At 40.4% G+C, this 19411-nt stretch overlaps 2 protein-coding genes across 3 annotated transcripts; both read right to left on the bottom strand.

The window, feature by feature from the left end:
* Positions 1-329: 329 nt before the first annotated feature.
* Positions 330-14246, bottom strand: slc24a6a (solute carrier family 24 member 6a). Of its 2 annotated transcripts, none has more exons than XM_034136953.1 (17): positions 13866-14246; positions 13551-13646; positions 10958-11034; positions 10509-10583; positions 9419-9503; positions 7947-8050; positions 7755-7829; positions 7370-7395; positions 7185-7238; positions 6827-6963; positions 5690-5859; positions 4230-4494; positions 3390-3556; positions 3173-3287; positions 2258-2370; positions 2041-2106; positions 330-1136 (listed from the first exon to the last, which is right to left on the bottom strand). In XM_034136953.1, the coding sequence occupies exons 1-17, from the start codon at positions 13972-13974 to the stop codon at positions 1026-1028; spliced, it is 1845 nt and encodes a 614-aa protein (XP_033992844.1). In that variant the 5' UTR covers positions 13975-14246; the 3' UTR covers positions 330-1025. The 2 variants fall into 2 exon arrangements, with proteins under 2 accessions (XP_033992844.1, XP_033992849.1); XM_034136958.1 differs by having other exon boundaries at positions 5771-5859.
* A 1557-nt stretch (positions 14247-15803) lies between these two features.
* On the bottom strand, positions 15804-18484 carry LOC117487699. Its single transcript, XM_034136343.1, has 8 exons — positions 18339-18484; positions 18042-18153; positions 17631-17681; positions 17247-17303; positions 16884-16948; positions 16673-16796; positions 16097-16161; positions 15804-16004 (listed from the first exon to the last, which is right to left on the bottom strand). Exons 1-8 carry the CDS (start codon positions 18482-18484, stop codon positions 15815-15817), a joined length of 810 nt encoding a protein of 269 aa, XP_033992234.1. The 3' UTR covers positions 15804-15814.
* Positions 18485-19411: the final 927 nt, after the last annotated feature.

Raw genomic sequence — 19411 nt, 5'->3', positions numbered from 1 at the left:
TGTTTAAATGGCTGTGCTCCTGATAGGGCATGATACAAGCAGTTTGTAATGCTAATCGAGCAGCTGCTCCTTTAACCTGAGAGATATACACAGGAATCTCTGGACACATAATATTTCACAAGCTCTATCTGCAGGGAGTCTGTCCACGATATCTAAAGTGAGTATGATTGAGTCAATGCTATAGAATTAAGGACTAGTTAAATACAAATGGCACAGTCTTTCATTTAACATTTTAAGTAGGTCAGAGTTTGAATGCATCCTTCTCCACTGGTATCACTCAATCACACCTTTCTGGGAAAATGTTGAATGAAGGAAGGAGAAGCCTCACAGAACAACAACATTTTTTATTTCACTCAACAGCACACACACTCAAAGACTTTCTCCAGACACAGACATTCAAAAACACCTTGTAGCATATAGTCGCTTTTGTTCCAGCACAAAAACACAAATTCTATGCTGAGAAGCTTTGAGGACAGAGAGAGAGAGAGAGGGGGGGGCAAAGACAACAGTGGCTTAGTGCAATTATCTGGAGCGTGATGATCAGCCATGCTACGCTGAGTACAACGACAGACACAAAGGCGCGATGAAAACATAAAATAAGTTCATGCACTGAGAAGCCACTATATAAGCTTACATGTGTCATCATATGAGGTTACTTGTGGCAGTCGTTGAGTATTAATAAGTAAACTAGCACACTGGGGTTTCTCACACTATTCTTGGTGTCAGAATAAAAACGCAATACATTAGTTTTGAGTAGTGCATAATGCATTTGGGTCTGGGCTGCAGATGCTCGGTACAAAACTGTAAAATACTCAGTTATCAAAGGTAAACATGTCGCCTTCAGGAAGCCGGTGTCATAGTAATGCTGCTTAAACATGTACAGCCACCGCAAAGTGAAAAAAAAAAAATTCGCCCATCTCTACATTGATGAAGAATGGCAGCAAGTGAAGCTGGAAAACAAGTTGGACCAGTTGTGTGTGCGTCCTTTGTGTGGCTGTGTGGGGGTGTGTGTACGAGGAGTTCCTCTACAGCCTCTCGAAGCCGACAGAGCAGAGGAGGAAGAGGACGTACAGCAGAATGAGACAGAAGCCCAGCCGGCGGTCCAACTTCCAGCCGTTCAGATGGACACACAGGACCTGAGGAGGGACGACCGGAGAGACAGACAGCTTCATGTCACTGCACTGCCCTATATATATATATATATATTATAATCACAATTTAATTGCCAGAACCTAAAAAAACTAAGACAAGAGCGCTCGGGCAGGAAAGATTACAAAATCAAAATCATAATGTTATGTTAATGGCAAACATGTTAGAAAGTTCATCCTAAGATCCTATAATAAGTCTATAATAAATAGTGCAGGCAAACCCTTAAGGACATGAATGTCCCCATTATGTGTCTACAGTATATTTCTATATATTCTTGTAGCAAAGTGAGACTGTATATTGAGTACTCAATGTATTCAATATTTCGTTATATTGTGTATTATTTAGATACTCTAGGGATATATGTATTTTCTATTGTGAATTTGTATATACTTCTTGCTAATTTACATTTTTAATTTACATTTTTATTCTTACTTGCAGCTAATATTAATTGGGAATTTTTTATTTGTTTTTTATTGTATCTTTTAAACATGTTTTACTCCTGTAATGCTTGATACTGCTGCTGGAACTAAACTAAACTAAATAAAGTATCTACCTATGTATTAACAACATGAAACCACAATTGAAAGTCATTTTTTAACTGACTAAAATTGCATGTAATCCAGTGTTGTGCTAATACATATTACAGATTATGATTTTTTTTACTATTTAGTATTTAGTTTACAGATCAAAATTCTGAATAATAAATTAATATTTGGCCGTAATGCTCAGGACTGAAGTTGTATGAAGAATTTGAAAGTGGAAAATAAAACTATAAAACATCATATAATGGCTTTTTATTTTACGTGGACAGTTTTGTCCACTAACGACATCAGAGCAACCTTTTCAACATGAGGCACGAGGGTCAAATAAATGAATTTGAAGGTAACTCACAGTGAGCACGACTGAGGCCAGCAGCAGGATCACGGAGTACACCAGGCCTCTGCTGTTGATCGTCACCTAAAAAACAGAGATGACAAATGATTACCTTGTTGTGAATCTCAGCAAGATAAATCCCTATATATCGGTCCATCAAGAGAGTTGAGATGTTTCTAAGATAATGGTCCAGTCAGCTGTATGAGATATGAGGTAGAGAGACTGCTGGAGTTACCACTGATCCGTAGCTGACGATGAGAGTCCTCAGCGCCCAGGGGAAGCCCAGGCCCAGCAGCACATCGAAGATGTTACTGCCAATCGAGTTGGACACGGCCATGTCGCCCATCCCTGCAATTTTTGAGAAACACACAATGTAAAATTGTATTCAAAGATCTAGTGCTAAGCACGGTTGTTATAGTAAACCAAAACAAAAATAAGCTGTAAAAGATATATTGTTGTAAACTGTAATAAAAACAATACCACTGCCAAAAAAGGAGCAGCATTCATTTTTGACTCTTTTTGTGTCATTGATCAGAAATTGTACAGGCTTTAAATTCCAGGAGATGGCGCTGAACTGCAAGTTCTTCAATATTAATCCCTTGTGTTTTTACAAATAGGTAAGAAGGACATTATTTAAATATTGTCTTAGATAAACTGTTCACATCTCAATATAAAACATAACAACTTAAGAAGTAATGATGCAGTGAGATATAGGGTCTTTTCACACGTCACAAGCTTTTAAGCTACTGTTGCATTTGTAAAAGATGGATCGTTTTGTTTCAAGAAATAAATCTTACTTGATTTTAGAAAACAAATTTACATCACCAACTAACCTCAGAAAACAGAATTATTTCTGGCATCTTTTGTAACACAACATTTCCTGATTATGGTAAAATGTAGTTTATAAGTTTTCCCAGTTTATTACAAGATATAATTTATCTAAATATATCTTCTTATTTCAAGAAATCTTACCGAGCTAAAAACACCTTGTTTTCATTTTTCGTTTTACTTGTTTTTGGAGCAGCCTTAAAATGGCATTAAAATGACATGACATCCAGTCCGGTGCTTCAGTTTTCAGTCTAAAATGAACATGCGAAACCATTCAATATTCAACACACACACACACACACACACACACACACACACACACCTTGTCGGGCGACGATGAGGCTGGCCAGGCAGTCAGGGACGCTGGTGCCGGCGGCCAGGAAAGTGATGCCCATGAGGACTTCTGGGATTCCAAGTGTGTTGCTGATTATGGTCATCTACACAAAGACACAAGGGAATGAGGCATGTGTGTGTGTGTATGTGTGTGTTTGTGTCTGTATATGTGTGTTTGTGTGTATGTGTGTGGTTGCATTCGTTACCATCCAGACCATGAGGTAGGAGTAGAGCGCGATCCAGAGCGTGGAGGACAGGAAGCTGAGCAGGTACCAGCGCTCCCAGCGCGGCAGGCTGCAGTCGGGGATGGTGAAGTAGAGCAGGACGCTGAGGGGCCAGGAGAGGAGCCACCTCAGCCGCAGACACACACCCTCTGAGGAGATGATGGAAACACACACACACACAAGTTTCCCACAGGGATCATTACAGATTTATCTAAACTCCTAAATTATTGATGCGGCACGGCCTGTGAATCTGAGTATCATCACTTCTTAATTAGCTCCATTAGCAATGAGTCCATCTAAAGACACTGAAAAACAGGGAGGAGAGAGCTTGTGTTTTACAGTAGCCTCGATGATGTTAGTCTGAGCTATCGGTGACAAACTCTACTTGTTGCTAGAGTTGGGGAGAGCTTATTAGATATTTGAACACATACAAAGGTAGTGGTAGTGGTTTGTTTGCCATTGACTTGATTGAAATTCGCAGAAAATGTACTTTATTTGCTAATTGGACTAGCAAATGTTGAAAATAAGTTCAAGGAGTCCAACAATATAACAGTGGAGTCATTAATAACATGAATTCAACATCTGTCATTGAGTTAATTTGCACAATCTTCATGTTTTTTCATAAAAGGGAGTTTCTACAAGTCAGTCTCACTTCATTCATACTAAATAAGACTTAACAGGTAGACTTCAGTACAGCAACTTTGACTTCAACTGAAATGAAGCATAAACATATGAATGTAACAGATTTATTTTACTATAACCCATACAGTCTTTTCTTTCTGAAGAGGATATCAATGAAATCTCTGCTCTCTCCACACTCACTTGGCACAACGAAGGGTTTTAGAGGAGCGTCCTCCTCCTCCTCTCCTTCCTCCTGCTCTTCCTCCTCCTCCTCTTCCTCTTTGGGCTGCGCTCCTCCACCTGTCTCCCCCTCCGTTTCTTTACCTGTCTCCCCTTCCAGCGGCTGCCTGTCCCACTCAGTCGCCGCCCCGTTCTCTCTCCCCCACGCCCCGTTAGCACCCAGACCTTCCTCCCCTGACGCCCCCCCCTCCACTGAGCCCCCCCGGGCCTGAATCAGCCTCTGCCTCTGTGGGGGGGGGGGAAAGGAAGTGAGGGTGACGTCAGAGAAAAGACAGAAGGAAATAAATGGAGAGGACGTGAGAAACAAGCTTCATGTGACTGTGGCTAACATCATGATGAGATCAGGCACGTCCTCACATTCACCAGAGGGGGTTTGGAAAGCATTGATCGGGGGGGGGGGGGGGGCATGCTACAGCACAGGGGGGCAGCAGAGGAAGTCACACTTTAATTTGTTACTGGAAATGGCAAGCACACATGCAGGAGCCCCGAGAGACACGAAGCCAATTTAAAGATTGAGTTCTCGTCTGCTGTTGTGTCTGGGATAATATCAGGTGTTAGGTCTGTGGCAGCAAACAGGAAGTTGTTTGATACGAACATCTACCTTACCAGCTTTCTGTCTACCAGGACAAAAACTGTGCTTTGAGAAGTGACATGATATTAATAACAATCCTAACAATCCTTATCCAAAACGATAAACCGTTACCTTATCCAAAACGATAAACCGTTACTGGTACTGGATGTGTATTTTGCTAAATGTGTAATGTCTAGTTTTATCTTAGATATTTGTATGCATGCTTCTTGAATGATACTAAGCTATCTTTGGCTCTTTACTTGCTGTAACACATGTACATTTCCCCTCAGTGGGACCAGGTTTTCTGGTTCTGATCAAATTTAACGTGGCAACTAAAAAGTTTAAACACAACGGCAAAACATTCTCGCTGAGGCCGGTGCTTTTTATGGAAAGTATCACACAATTTCTAATTGTATCTGTTAAATAGGGTCAGATAGTTTAGAATAATCAGATGTTTTCCACTTATTGTCAACATAATGAACACTATTATTTCAGAAACACACTTTTCTTCATGTTATTTACATATTACAGGCATTACCTAAAACTGTTCGGGGGGGGTTTATGCTACACCTTGTGATGCTGCAGAGACCCTAGTTTTAAATGTTGCAACACAAACTGAGGAGCAGATTTACGAGTAGCTGGTGCAACTCAGTTGAGCTACTTAACAGCATTTTACAAGTGATCCTTCCTTACATTTACGTTAATTTTATCAATATGAGCCTCTTTCCTGAAAAGTGCCATAATGTTTTTTTTTAATGATGCACACGCTCATTTAAATACCCACCAACCGATCCGAATAGAACCCGGGGAACCTGCGTTAATGTGGGGGGTGCGAGGGCGTGCGGTGTACCTCGCTGATGACCATGCGTCCTGCCATGCCCAGGCGGGTGAAGGGGGGGAAATGCGGGGTGATGAGAAGGCGGAGGCTTGCCTCTGAGAAGGAGAGCTGGTGGGGGTGCAGGTTCAGCAGCTCGTCCACCATCACCACCCCGGGGTCCTGGCCGGCCGCCACACAGGAATCTGGGAGAGTGGAGGGAGGGGTACGGATTTTAGAGGGAGACATCAGTGGAGAGGAGAGGATGATGTACCCTAATGCACCGATAGGCACAGGCTTTTCATGTTTCGGCCATTTTGGAAAGGGTGTGAGGTTTTTATTTTATTTTGGAAGTTCAACCTCAGCTCCTATACTAAATCTATTTAAACTTTTTAGCCAACATACAGAAACTAAGACCCTTGATGACATTAATGTGATGGAAAACAATTAAAACCAATTTTTTTGACCCCAAGTCTATTGCAGCATAAATCAAGCATTCTGTTAAATCAGACTTCACTGCGGCCCTGGCTTCAGAAGTTTACATTTTCTCTACTTTTTTCCTTGAGATTGAGCAATTCTTCTTATATTTGCACAATGAGTGAAATTATAGTGGCAAACACTTGTTATGTTCCTGGTCTCCTACACAAAACAATATAAATGAATCAAAATCAATGATGATGCTAATCTTAGACAGTGTCAAAACTCCCTAGCATTTAATATACAGAAAATAATGACCTTTTTGTTTCTATAACTGCAGTAGGTTGGGATTAAAAGGGTTAAAATCCAGAACATATGAATGGATATGTGGTAGTCATGAACACGAGGACTTAAGTTCATTAAAAGACAGTAGTCTTGGAAGTGGAACATATTCTTAATAAATGCTTTTATGGCAGTGGTGCACACAAATGCATCCTCTAATGAGAAGTGCAACTCTTTGAAAGGGATTAGTGAGACAGATGGTACATGAAAGACAACAAGACAAAGAGAGAAGAATCTTGTCGAAGTGGTCCAGTTCTATTTCAGCGTGATGGAAATCCAGAGGGGAACAGAAATGGGTTTGACGTGCAGCCTGAAGTGTGTCAGTAGGTCTGGTGAACGCCGCTCAGAGAGAGATGGAGACATTCTGATGGGATGGATGTTCACGTGCACACGTACAAACACGAGCTCCTTCACCTGGCTTCAGCGGCACCATGTCGTTGTCGCAGTCTCCGAGGTTACCGACAGCCGCCCCCCGCCGCAGGCTGCTGAGACACGGCTGACCCCCCCGGCTGAAGCGTCTCTCCACCCAGCTGCACAGACAACTGTTGAACCTACACACACACACACACACACACACACACACACACACACACACACACACACACACACACGCACACACACACACACACACACACACACACACACACACACACACACACACACACACACACACACACACACACACACACACACACACACACACACTGTGTCTTTAGTGGAAAAGAACATGTATAATACCAGCAGGATGGCAATGTGAGAGGTAGAGACTCACTTCATGATGATTATGTAGACTCCATACATGGACATCAGGATGATGGTCTCCCACCTGAAACATGCCAACAAGTAGATACAAAAATACAAAATTCATCACAGTGACAGTCAGCTATCCTGCACACTTATATAATATCACACAACTGAGGCTGCTGACTTGTAAAAAAACTAAAATCACAGACTCACCACATGACTTTTTCATCGTAGATCACCTGCAAGAAATAAATACCTTAATTACACCTTTACATGTCTTAGCAAAGGAACATTGCATTGATCAGCTAATATTATCCAATATTATAAATAATAACTTATCAGACTTGCAGGAAAATGAATGAATATTGTCCTAAAATAATCAATAATGCATTAATCATGTAGGAAGTTAGTCGTGTCTCTCTACAGTTAATAACAATATAACGTAGTTTTTGGTCTTGTGACTGCAGGAGGTTAAAGTAAACTTCCCTAGTTTACAAACGTGAACCTTTTTCTCATGTTTTTAACCAACACACTCTCATACGATCCTACACACTCTCCATTCAAAAGAAATAAAGGTTATCTCTGGAGTATTTCTCACCAGGATAAGCACCAATATGGACAGGATGTAGAAGAAAGCATCCCGAAACAAAGGCCACCAGCTCAGAGTGATGGGCTGGAAACAGAGGACACACATTTCCATTCATCAAGCAAATGGTGTAAGAAGGAATCACGTGGGAAAAAGCCTTTATTGGCTAAAAGAATATGATATTTGTCATCCTTTTGGCTGTACCTGTCCAGCGAAGATGCCGCAGAGGCCGATGATGACGAGGATGTTAAAGACAGCTGAGCCCACGATAGTTCCCACACCCACGTCTCCTTTTGTAATAAACACCCCTGAACAAACAAGTAGAACAAGCTATAAATCATCAGTGAAACATTTCAAATGAAATGCGACAACTGTAAGAAATTATGATTTGTATATCCCTCCATAAATGTGTACAAAGTTAGAGATTGAACATAAATATTGCATTGCCTGTTCATAACCACAGGGGCCGGGCAGATATATTTTATCTTGGGAATCTTGTGTGGAATATTCACTGCAATAAATACGCCCTATGCATGCCACCCTAAAAATGAAATAGATTAGGGAATATGTACGTGAATGTCCTTAAGCCACATGGACTATCAAGCAGTGTTCATGTATACACAACAATACCTCTGTTTCTGTTTAAACAAACTGTATTGTATTGGCAGTGTTGTAGTTTCTAACATTTCCAAAACATTAGCATTTTTGTGCTGTAAAAGCATGAAACGTGCTACTAGAGCAGGGGTGTCAAATTGGGGCCGGTTGTAACTTTAAGACGATATAAATATATAAAATAATGTATTATATTACATTATTGCCTAATAATAACTTCATAATTAACTACGCCTGAATGCAGAAGTCTAGGGCAAATAATTGCAAGTCTCTTCAGTGCGCATGTCACAAAATGAGATGCATCGTGGGACATGTTGTTTATTGGCAATGTGCTTCTGTAAAACGGCATGTAACCGTATAATAATAATTATTATATATATTATAAGAATATTATATTCTTTGCAAGGTCTTGCGGGCCACATAAAATGAAGTCGCGGGCCAGATTTGGCCCCCGGGCCTTGAGTTTGACACCCCTGTTCTAGAGGATGAATTGTCCTTATTTGTGAATTTATTGTTATTTTAAACAAGCATAATGTGTAATAATTGTGCAGTATTCTGTGTTTAAAAAAGTTGGAGAGTCTGGTGTGAACATTTATATCCTGGACCAGAACAATTTGCCAAAAAAATTAAGAAATAAATGTGTGCAATAGGCCAAAGTTATCAAACACTCTGATCAACAGTGCTTTTGTTGAAATGTCACCCAAAAAAACACAATCTTATCGATGCCAATGTCTTTTCTTAACATTTCTGTGTTTTTTTTCAAACTAAATCTGGATTATTACACCCAGGCCTAAATCCACATTTACTGAAACCATAATGATTGTGGAGGAAAACCCTTGAAAACATCAGGATAATTTAAGTGATTTGCAGGTGAGCTGCATCAAGCAATTGAGACGGCTCTTTGTTCAAGTCTAATTAACTCTTGAAATCAGCGCCTAAACCAAAGACTCCTCTCAGTCCTGATCAGGTGGAGATGCATGATTGTGGGTAATTGTAACGCTGATGGAGCAATCACTGGGATAACCCATTAGAGAGATTAATTGATTAACGATTGTCATACTAACCAATCAGAGAGGTGAAGAGCTCGGGGGCGGAGCTTCCAGCTGCCATGAAAGTTGCCCCGGCAACATCTTGGCTGAGCTGAAGGTTCTGGAGTTTAAACACAAAGGCAGTAAGAAAAATAACAGTTTAAATGTTAGGAGTTAAACATAACAAAAGACATTTTTAACTATCTAATTGTAGATTTTTGTTTTCTAGCTCAAAACCTTAAAGGGCCCATGTCATGGCCATTTCCACTGATCATAATTCCATTGTTGAGGTCTACTAGAATAGATTTATACTGTGCAATTTTCCAAACTCACATTGGTTTCTCATACAGCATCTCTGTAAACTACGTGTATTCACTGAATTTCACTCTCTGCCTTTAACGGCTCGTTGTAGCTCCCAAAGCTCCAGCCCCCACCCTCCCTGTGAGCAGTGTGCTCTGATTGGTCGGGACGTTGTGAATCGCGCTGAGCTCCGTGGAGGTGTTGTTTCCTTGTTTAGGATACATAGCGAAACACAGCCAAACTCATCCTGAGCACACACAAACTCACAGCCGAAGTAAAAACAATAAGTGTGGCTTGATATTGAGTAAGAAAAAGGTTGATAAACGCTGAATGGGTCTGCAGAGAGAATTTCACCGCGATCCCAACTGTCTGTTATCAGCCTGCAGCCAGGGAGGAGAAATCAGCTGAGCTGCCTGCTCCCTGCACACAGATGTGTGTGTGAGGAAGTCCGTGGATTGGTCAATTTGGACTAATCAGCGGGGGCTTAACGTAACAGCTCCGCGGACGTAACGTAACGGCTCCATGGATTGGTCCATTTCGTTCCGGGTACGGCATGACATCATGCCGTACCCGGAACGAAATGGAAGAATCAAATGGACAATGACGTATCTCCAACGAGGCGTTTTGGGGAGGTATTTTCTGTGTTAGAGTTTTACTCGCTACAGGGTGTACTTTGAGGGTTTTGACTCTGCACACCGTTTACATGCATAAAAACCTTCATAACACACAAGGGGATGGGTAATAACCGGAAAAGCATGACATGGGCCCTTTAATTATATGGCTTACAATGCATTATTTAGTGATAAAATATGTCGTTAATTCATACCTCTGATATTTTTTCCAGTGATGGCACAAAGTAAACATCACACACGATGGCCAGCGCATAAAACATGTACATAGCCTGAGAAACAAAGGAAACACGTTAATGGCCACATGGATCATGTAAGCGTGTCTGTCAGAGTTGAATGTAAACAAATGTATGTTTATTTTACAGTCATTGACTATCCCAGAGTCAGCTGTATAATTACATTTCAACAGCCATCCCTGGGCAGATAAATCCCAAAGAGTAATCTCATCAAATGTTAAAACTCAGACATGATAAACCTTGCAGTTTCCATTTAAAAACAGTATATTATGAGAAGTTTAGTACTTTTTTTAAATAGTCACATGACTGGTTATTTCTGTCAGTGATAAAACATTCTGATAGACCTTTACTGATTGAAATGAGGTTTTCCTAATTTAAAATGTTCTCTTTCGTGCAGAGCTGATACTCACACAGAGAACATGGAGGAGCACCGCTCCCTGTCTCCTCTGCTGCAGACTGAAGATGTCTTCAGGAAAATCACTGATGGCTGGAGAAGAGATGGAGAGGGAGAGTAACTTAATGATGTACAAAATGAGGAATATCCCTACATGCAGCATTTAAAAGCATTCCCAAGTTCCAGCCTCTAAAATGTGAAGATGTGTTGCTATTATGTCTCCCCAGTGGCCATCTATCACTTTTAAGATCGGTTTTTAAAATGTAACTTTTTAAATAGGTATAACTTGGCGATGCACTTTAGGGAGTTCTTGCAGCCCTCGACCTCTGAGAGGGGCCTCAGGGGTTTAAAGGAGGCTGCAAACTAAAGGCGATCATTGGCTCGCTATTTTTTGAAAAACAGAAGTGAAAGGAGAGGGTGAGAGGAGTACAACTGAACAAGACGATATTAGGCAACAAACATTTTCAACTTTCATGATCTTAAAACTCACTTTCTATTTGCAGACGACTCAGACTGGACAACACCATGGCAGCGACCTGTCTATCACAAGGTAGCCCTAAACAAACCCTGCTTCATAGCCTGATTGACTCTTAATGAGACCATTGTTTATAAAAATAAACATCATACTGTATTTAATATGACTTGAAACTAGTTTGATTGAGACCATAAAGGCGTAACGGAAATGTTTACTGAGTTGATAAATCATGTGAGAAGTTAAGGACAAAACAAGCAATGTGCTGACTGCCTCTGGCTTCAAGAAAAAATGATTGCCAGTTTTAATGGATTAATGGAGGATGGAGAAAAAATAATCAGCAGCTTAATCAACAAAAAAAATTATCATAATTTGAAGTTCTTCACTGAACTACAGCTGCAACTAACAATTATTTGTAATAGTTTTTTAAGTTTTTACGTGTGTTTGTTCAGAAAATAGTAAAAAATATCAATCTTATTTTAAGTCCGAGGTGATGTCTTTAAACATCTTTGTTTTGTCTGACTGTAATCCAAAGATATTGAGTTTTTATACGATATAAAATAGAGAAAGCAGCAAAACTCCACATTAAAGAGGCTGAAAACAACAATTTATACCACCTTTGCATGAAACATTACTTTTACTTAATCCATGATCAAAATGTTTGCAGATTCTTCGTCATTCGTCTAATTGATTAATCAACTAATCGTTGCAGCTCTACCCTGAACCTCCAGTCACTTGTGTGTACATGTGTGAAAAGTGCGTGTGTGTATATATGACTTTGTTGGATGTGTGCCAGGTTGTATCCCCTAGCAACAAGGTCTGAGACAGCCTCGAGGTTAAAGTGGTGCCACAGTCATGTGACGACACCAGTTCAGTTTCATTATAATTTATAATTCGGCCATTTACCTTGATCTTGTGACTTCACACTGTCCTTCATGCCACTTACACCCAGATTTCTGAACTGACATTATCTTTCAGCTCTTTAAATAAAGCCAGAGATTGCAAAAGGACATCCTTCAGATGCATCTAAGTTTGCTGCGTTAGACGAAGCATCAAAACCCTCCTCTTAGAACCTTTGAGGCAGTGATTTGCTAGACTGCACATATGCCACGACTCACTGCGCAATAAAAAAAAGAAGCTTTCATTAAGAGGCAGCCCAAAACAACAATAACTTGGAAAGCAGCCTCCCGAGTGACAATCTGATTTATTTGTGCCACAGGATTTACAAAACCTCCTCTGAAGATAAAGGAATCAAATGTGAGTGAAACAAGTGTGACTAAAGTGGAGGAGATAGTTAGAGGACGGTAACATGCATCATGTGCAGGAATTGAGACACATGGTGAGATATTATGACAACCTGTCACATTCTTGTCTTTGGACACAGATTAAAGAGAATATTGGTATCACAAGGAACAAGATGGTGCTCTTGAAAATAACAATATGGCAATAAGGAAATAAGGAGGCTTTATAGTTCATCTTTACTGTATTAGAGCTCAGTATTTCTCTGTGATTACAAAATCTCTGTATCTCACATCCGACTGTAAGATGCTGCCACTGTTTATCTCTCAGCCAAACAGAACAAGCGATGAGAGGCTACCGATCAGCAGGTCATTACGACAGGGCAGCACTTTGAACAGCTCCAGATGCATACGCCATCCAACCCCTAATTCAGCATTCAGTTTCCTAGCAACCGGGTCCTCCTCAAAGGCCTAACTGTGTTTAAACATCTAAATGTGCAGAGTTTGAAGACATGGAGGATGAGGTAGAGCGGAGACGAAGAACGATACACGCAGAAGATTGATTATAAAATACAATAACAAGAGAAGGGACAGTAAACTGACACTGACACACACCCACACTCATGCACGTACGCACACACACGTACGCGCACACACACGTACGCGCACACACACGTACGCGCACACGTACGCGCACACGCACACACACACACACACACACACACACACACACACACACACACACACACACACAAATCATTAGAGTGTTTACTCAACACCCTTAATAGTGACTGTATTTTTTTTATTAAGATAAGTAAATGATCGCTCTTTTGTCATAGGTTACACACCACACTGTATCCAAAAACAAACATGATATATGTAATAATAATATGTTTCACCAGATTTAGTAATAATCTCAGTCTGATTGCTCTCTTCTTCTTGCTGGGTGAGCTCTCTCTTGGAGATGTCATGATCCACAGTGGGTGCATGAGAACCTACAAAGAGGGATTAACATATTAACACATAATAGGCTATTATACTCTAATATACCTGATTGTAAGTTTACCCAACTTTATGATATTTATTTTACTCTCACTGCATTCACTACAATCTAACATGTTTATAATGTGATTTGAATGATTTAAGATAATACAAGGAACGGATGAGTTATAGTTGAGGTATATGAAATTACGACATTTTGATGTAAAAAGCACCTGTAACATGATTGAGGTTAAAGATCCAGGCGGCTGCGAGCAGACCGACCCCACAGACGCAGAGCCGCGGGAGGAGCCGCGTCTGCCTCGGTCTGCGCGGAGCCTTCATCCCGCTCTCCGATCAGAACATCCCGCCTCACACAGCCTCCGGTCCCCGTCCTGCACACTGGATCAAACTGGCCTGTTGATATTTGTTTCTCCCGATTTATCGTTTTTCCGCTATCACTCTACGGGTTTGATGGGTATGGCCTGTGTTCAGCATCACGAGTCAGCAGCAGCGCAGCATCCGCACCCCCCCCAGCTCCGATCAGCAGACACACAAAGAGTCAGGAGCCAGCAGAGCAGATATCACAACATCCCTGGGTTCAGACCGTCCTCCCGTCCCTCCTTCTGCCCTACATCTGAGCCCCTGTTTATGCTCCGTGCGAGAGGGAGGGGGGGAGTGCTCTCCTCAGACCACCAGGGAGCGCCTTCTGCTGGGAGGGGCGACTGGAGACTCTCTCTTACTGGAGCATGCGATTAAAAAATGTGAATGGTGCTTTGCAATATTTATAATGCTGTAGTAGAACTGGGAGAATGACCTGGTAATAGTAAACGTGATAGAATAATCTGTTAGTGTTTCAAATGAGGAATGGTTGTAACATTTTTGGGCAACCCTGAATGTTTGTTACATCTTTTAAAATGACTCACTAATTACACCTTTTTTTTACTATTAGAAAAGGCACGTTTCCAAGATATCCGGATATGATAAGATACCATACAGGGATCATTTGTAAGAATAAAGATTACAAAATAATCTCACACTAGAGGCTACTTCAAGCCAAATAGTTTGCAAAAAACAAAAATAACTTCACCTGAATTTATAAAACCCTTGAATAATGACTTTTACCTACAATAATCAACTGCAGAGGATTTAAAACTTTAAAATAATATTGTATATCTAAATATGTACGTGTTTAGGGGCTACAAACTTCCATACCGGTCAGTCATTGTTGGATGCATTGCGTAATGAAATGAGCAGTGATGAAATACCCCTCATTTTAGTGTTATATCGTTTTTATTCTAGTTGTGTAATTCTAATTTACAGTAGAATAATTCAATTATAGACTTGGTCTAAAAGATTATTTTCAAAGCTGAAAATCTGAGTTTTTGCCGTGAAATGAGAGCTACAGTATGAAATATCACATGAAAGGTCAGAAGTGAAGTTTGTCAGATATGAAATTGATCTTATGATTTAAATGTCATCCTTGTAAATCAAAGTGTTTCTGTTACAATCATCTCTTTGTTACCACCCCGGGCTCCTAATGAGTGATGGGCCTATTGTCAGACTGAAATTCAGTTTGTGGAGGAAAGTTCTCACAAAATAACTAAGAGCTCCTCTCTTGTCTTCCTTTTGTTCAAGTGTTTATTCAATGCTCACATGGCCATACGTATATGTGATGAGCTATTGGCTGCTGGAACCGTTTTCCCATACTGGCCACAAGGAGATCCCTTTGTAAACCTATTTTTGTGTACGTAAAAAGTGCTACTTCCGTGCAAAAATACTTCATAAATTCAGCAGCCTGAGTTAGAAACCAAACCTTCAAATAATCGATAAATTAAATAGTTTTCATTGGTTAACATTTTGTCTGATGTGAAGAAGTGGTTTCTCAAAAAACATTGGTTAAAGCAACATCTTTAAGTAGATTAACAGAAAGCAAGAAACTACAATTGTTCATTTAAGTTTTTAAATAAGTGATGTTGATAGATATCTGTTCCAATTCACACATTTCCAAGCCCTGTTAAATTAGACTTTTACTGTTATCATAGAATTTAACCTAACAACACAAAGAAAAACGTAAAAATGCCAGTGGTTTACAGAAATAAAATATTTAAAAGAATCCCCTCAGCTACCATAAAGCACAAACAAGAACAATGGAGATTAGGTGTTTATAAGAGGAGTGTTGAGATCAAATTGGAGGCAAGGCCCCATAATGCACACTGTAGTACGGCTGCATCAGGCGAGTGCCGCTCCACAAGGTGTTGATGGAGAAAAAGTTCCCTCTAAAGCTTCCTGAAGCCACAAAACCCAGAACAATGAGGAAGAAGATGAAGAGCAGAAATAATCCAGCTCTCTGGAGGGCTGTCTCCAAGGTCCACCTTAGACAAGGAGACATCAGAGGGACGAGGATTCATGAGCAAAGAGCGAGAAACATGATGCAGAGCTGCTCTATGATGAAGAACTGATTTACCTTTTGGTCTGATGCTCTTCTGGGAGACTCAGAGGTTTCAGCGGCTCCTCAGCCTCACATTCCTCCTGCACACACACAACCAGTCATCATTTCCCTCATTTCTACATAGTTCCACATCTGGGTTTTGTACTGGCACACTCTAGTGGTCACTAGGAATATGCAATAAATAACCACTCAGGTGCCTGTTTATAGGACTTATTGTAGATAGAGCTGCAAGATTAGTTCATTGGCAGAACAACTATCAACAACTATTCCATTAATCCATACATTTTTAACGTAATTTATCAAACAGAAATGGCAGAAAATTCAGTTTTCAGCCTCTCAAATATGGACATATCCTGCTTATCTAAGTTTAATATCACATTATACTCAATATCTTTTGATTTTGGACTGACAAATCAAGACACTGACATGTTTCACTACTTTCTGACGTTTTATAGAACTAATAATCTGGATAATAATTGGCTAAATGAATCGATAAGTAAAATAAATGTAAGTTACAGCCGTTATCGTAGGACTGTATTGTAAATTACAAACAGCAACTGAGTGATTTTACACTGTCTCAGCAGGTCATACATGTCTGAGGTCTGCAGAGTCTGCCATGCTGGGCTTCACTTCAGGCGAGAAGGCCAGCAGCTGCAGCTCCTCTGCGAAGGACAGAGAGAGTGTTTCCTCCTTTTTCAGGTCATTCACAATGGCGCTGGAAACAAACAGCAGACATAGAAGAGTGTCAGCGCAGACAGATGACTCATGATATTCATTCAGAGGATATTTCTGTCAGGGTTACAGTGAGGCTGTGTCCCGTCTGTCCTCCAGCTGCTCTCCCAGCTCCTGGTTCTTCTGCCTGAGACACTGCAGCAGAGAAAAGTTATCAAACAGCAGCTCATCACAGGAAGACTTTACAGCAATATGTGAGAACATGTACCTCTATGATGTTGAAGTACTCTTCTTTCAATTCCTCTGAGTACTTTAACTGCAAGTTTTTCTATCACAAACACAAATGAGAAATCAATTGATTTCAACCAAATAACAAAACAAGAAAAACATTTCATGATAAGCCTGATGAACCCAAAAAAGGTAGAAAAAGATAAATATGTATGAGAAAGTCTTCACTCTTTGCTCTGCCTTGTACTGATGCCTCTGCTCCTACCTTATGAATATCATCATCCCTATTCTGCAGCCCTAGCTCAGCCTCCTCCAATGTATGCTAAAGAAAGAAACAACATAACAAATCAGGAGCTGTTTAACAACGTTACATGACTTAAAAAGGAAAGCTTACTCCCAAAATGTCAATATAGGTGGAGTATTCCTTTTAGATAAATGGAAAGAGAAAGAGAATGAAGCATCTCCAAGTTGAATCCATGGTGATACCTTCATGGTTAGGAGTGAAACCCTGCAATTCTCCAAGCTGATCTTGTCCTGCTCTCTCTCTTGCTGGACGGTCTTGAGCTGAAACAGTCAGACTGACTTGTGGCACTTTTAAACTATATGATGACAGATTCAAGTTCTATGTCAAAAGTAACAGCCATCATACCTCTTCAGTTAGCTTCTTGTTCTGTTCCTTCATAATGGCTGACTCCTTCTCCTGCAGAAAAAAACAGGAGGTTAAAAACATCTCTATATCTCTGTATGAGTAAAGACACAATTTAACATAGCAAAATATGAGGAAGTAAAGAAGGACAATATAGTGACCGCCCTAAACCTAATACTTCTAAATCAATTCAAAAAATCATTGAAATCTTTGTTCTTTCTTGTTAACGTTCTATCAGCTGATAGCTCTGCCTGTGATGAAACATTGGAATAGAGCTGAGCAACCTATCAATATAATGTAAGACAAGATATCTGTAAGAAATTAGCTTTGCCTCATTAGCTCAAGTATGTTCAAGTCTAAATATACACCAGTAAAACACATTGTAACACAACAACACAAAGTCTGGTTACAAACCAATTTCTGAATCTTGTTTTCACTCCATCTCTGAGCGTAGAGTTCATCATCCAGGAGGGACCTGCACGGCTCTGCTTCCACCAGCTGGACTTCACTGTTGCTCTTCTCCAGGCTGCAGACATGCAAACAAACAATCTACAAAGTGTTCCATTGGTACTAAGTACTGAGAAAAAAAGAAAACCGTGCTGGAACATCAGCAACATGTCTGTGTCAGGGGCCACAAGTCAAACGGCTGATTTAAGTGTTAGGTTTGACAGTCAGATAGTTGAGTATAGACAATAAAGTGTGATTAGTTACTCTTTCACTCGTTTCCTGAGGAGGATGTTCTCTGGACGCAGCATTGCTATATCATCCTCTGCTACATCCAGCCAGTCGTTTAGTTTAGCATTGCGGTCCCTCTGCTGGTGTAGACTGTGCTCCAGCTCCTCCATTTTCTCACGCATCTCCTTCAGTTTCCTACACACACACACACACACACACACACACACACACACACACACACACACACACACACACACACACACACACACACACACACACACACACACACACACACACACACACACACACACACACACACACACACACACACACACACACACACACACACACACACACACACACACACACACACCACCAGAGAACAAGCTCCATGTATTGCTGGTTAGTAACTCAATCATGTTGGTGTGTGTGGGTTTATTCAGTGAACAGCACTCACATATTTTCATCTTTGGCATCCATCTTCATGGCTTACTCCTCTCCCATGCTTGTGGCAAAACAGGTATATAGCTCATTAATGGCATACTAAATAGTCATCATGGTGTCACTGTCAATAAACAGTCTCTGGGTTATATCCAGTTAACTCATCTAACTAGTGTAACATACATTCATTCTTAAAATGTGCATAAAGTAGAACTAACTGCAATAAAAATAGCAGAAATAGCTTTTATCCATCCTTCCAAGACTGATTTCAATTGGCATTGAAAACAATGAGATGGGATTGCAATGAATGCATCTCAGCTGGTTAGTGATGGAAAAAGGCCCTTTGCGTCTGTAACAGTAAACGTTAACCGCCCTTTTCTGCTAAATTATATTTGAAAGTTAACAAACGTGATATAAATTAGCTCCTGGATGACCAGCTGCAGCATTAAAGTGATGAATACAGTAATTGCTCAATTATTACAATACAGTTATGTATAAGTCTGAAATGAGTCATTCTGCAAAATTAGGTTTTAAGTAATAATGCTAACGCAGGACTTATTTGCTAGCTTGTAGAACATGCCTTAACTGTGTTATTGCTACCAAGCAACATACTTCCTTATGCCACTGTTAAAAGCTGGCTACATTTTCACATGTGTTAAAGTAAAATA

Source organism: Trematomus bernacchii, unplaced genomic scaffold, assembly GCF_902827165.1.
Source record: "Trematomus bernacchii unplaced genomic scaffold, fTreBer1.1, whole genome shotgun sequence".
NCBI lineage: Eukaryota > Metazoa > Chordata > Actinopteri > Perciformes > Nototheniidae > Trematomus > Trematomus bernacchii.
The sequence above is the reverse complement of the archived record's forward strand: the minus strand, read 5'-3'. Positions and strand labels throughout refer to the sequence as shown.

What these genes read in the sequence shown, in the direction of transcription:
- LOC117487699 (XM_034136343.1), bottom strand. Translation starts at nt 18,484, where the DNA reads ATGCGTGAGAAAATGGAGGAGCTGGAGCACAGTCTACACCAGCAGAGG. An exon ending in ACTCTGCAGACCTCAGACAT is followed by an intron (nt 16,162 to 16,672) that starts GTATGACCTGCT and finishes GTGTGTGTGCAG; the next exon opens with GAGGAATGTGAGGCTGAGGA. An exon ending in GAAGAGCATCAGACCAAAAG is followed by an intron (nt 16,005 to 16,096) that starts GTAAATCAGTTC and finishes TCCTTGTCTAAG; the next exon opens with GTGGACCTTGGAGACAGCCC.
- slc24a6a (XM_034136953.1), bottom strand. Translation starts at nt 13,974, where the DNA reads ATGAAGGCTCCGCGCAGACCGAGGCAGACGCGGCTCCTCCCGCGGCTC. An exon ending in TGCTCCTCCATGTTCTCTGT is followed by an intron (nt 10,584 to 10,957) that starts GTGAGTATCAGC and finishes TTTGTTTCTCAG; the next exon opens with GCTATGTACATGTTTTATGC. An exon ending in CCTACCTCATGGTCTGGATG is followed by an intron (nt 3,288 to 3,389) that starts GTAACGAATGCA and finishes GTCTTTGTGTAG; the next exon opens with ATGACCATAATCAGCAACAC.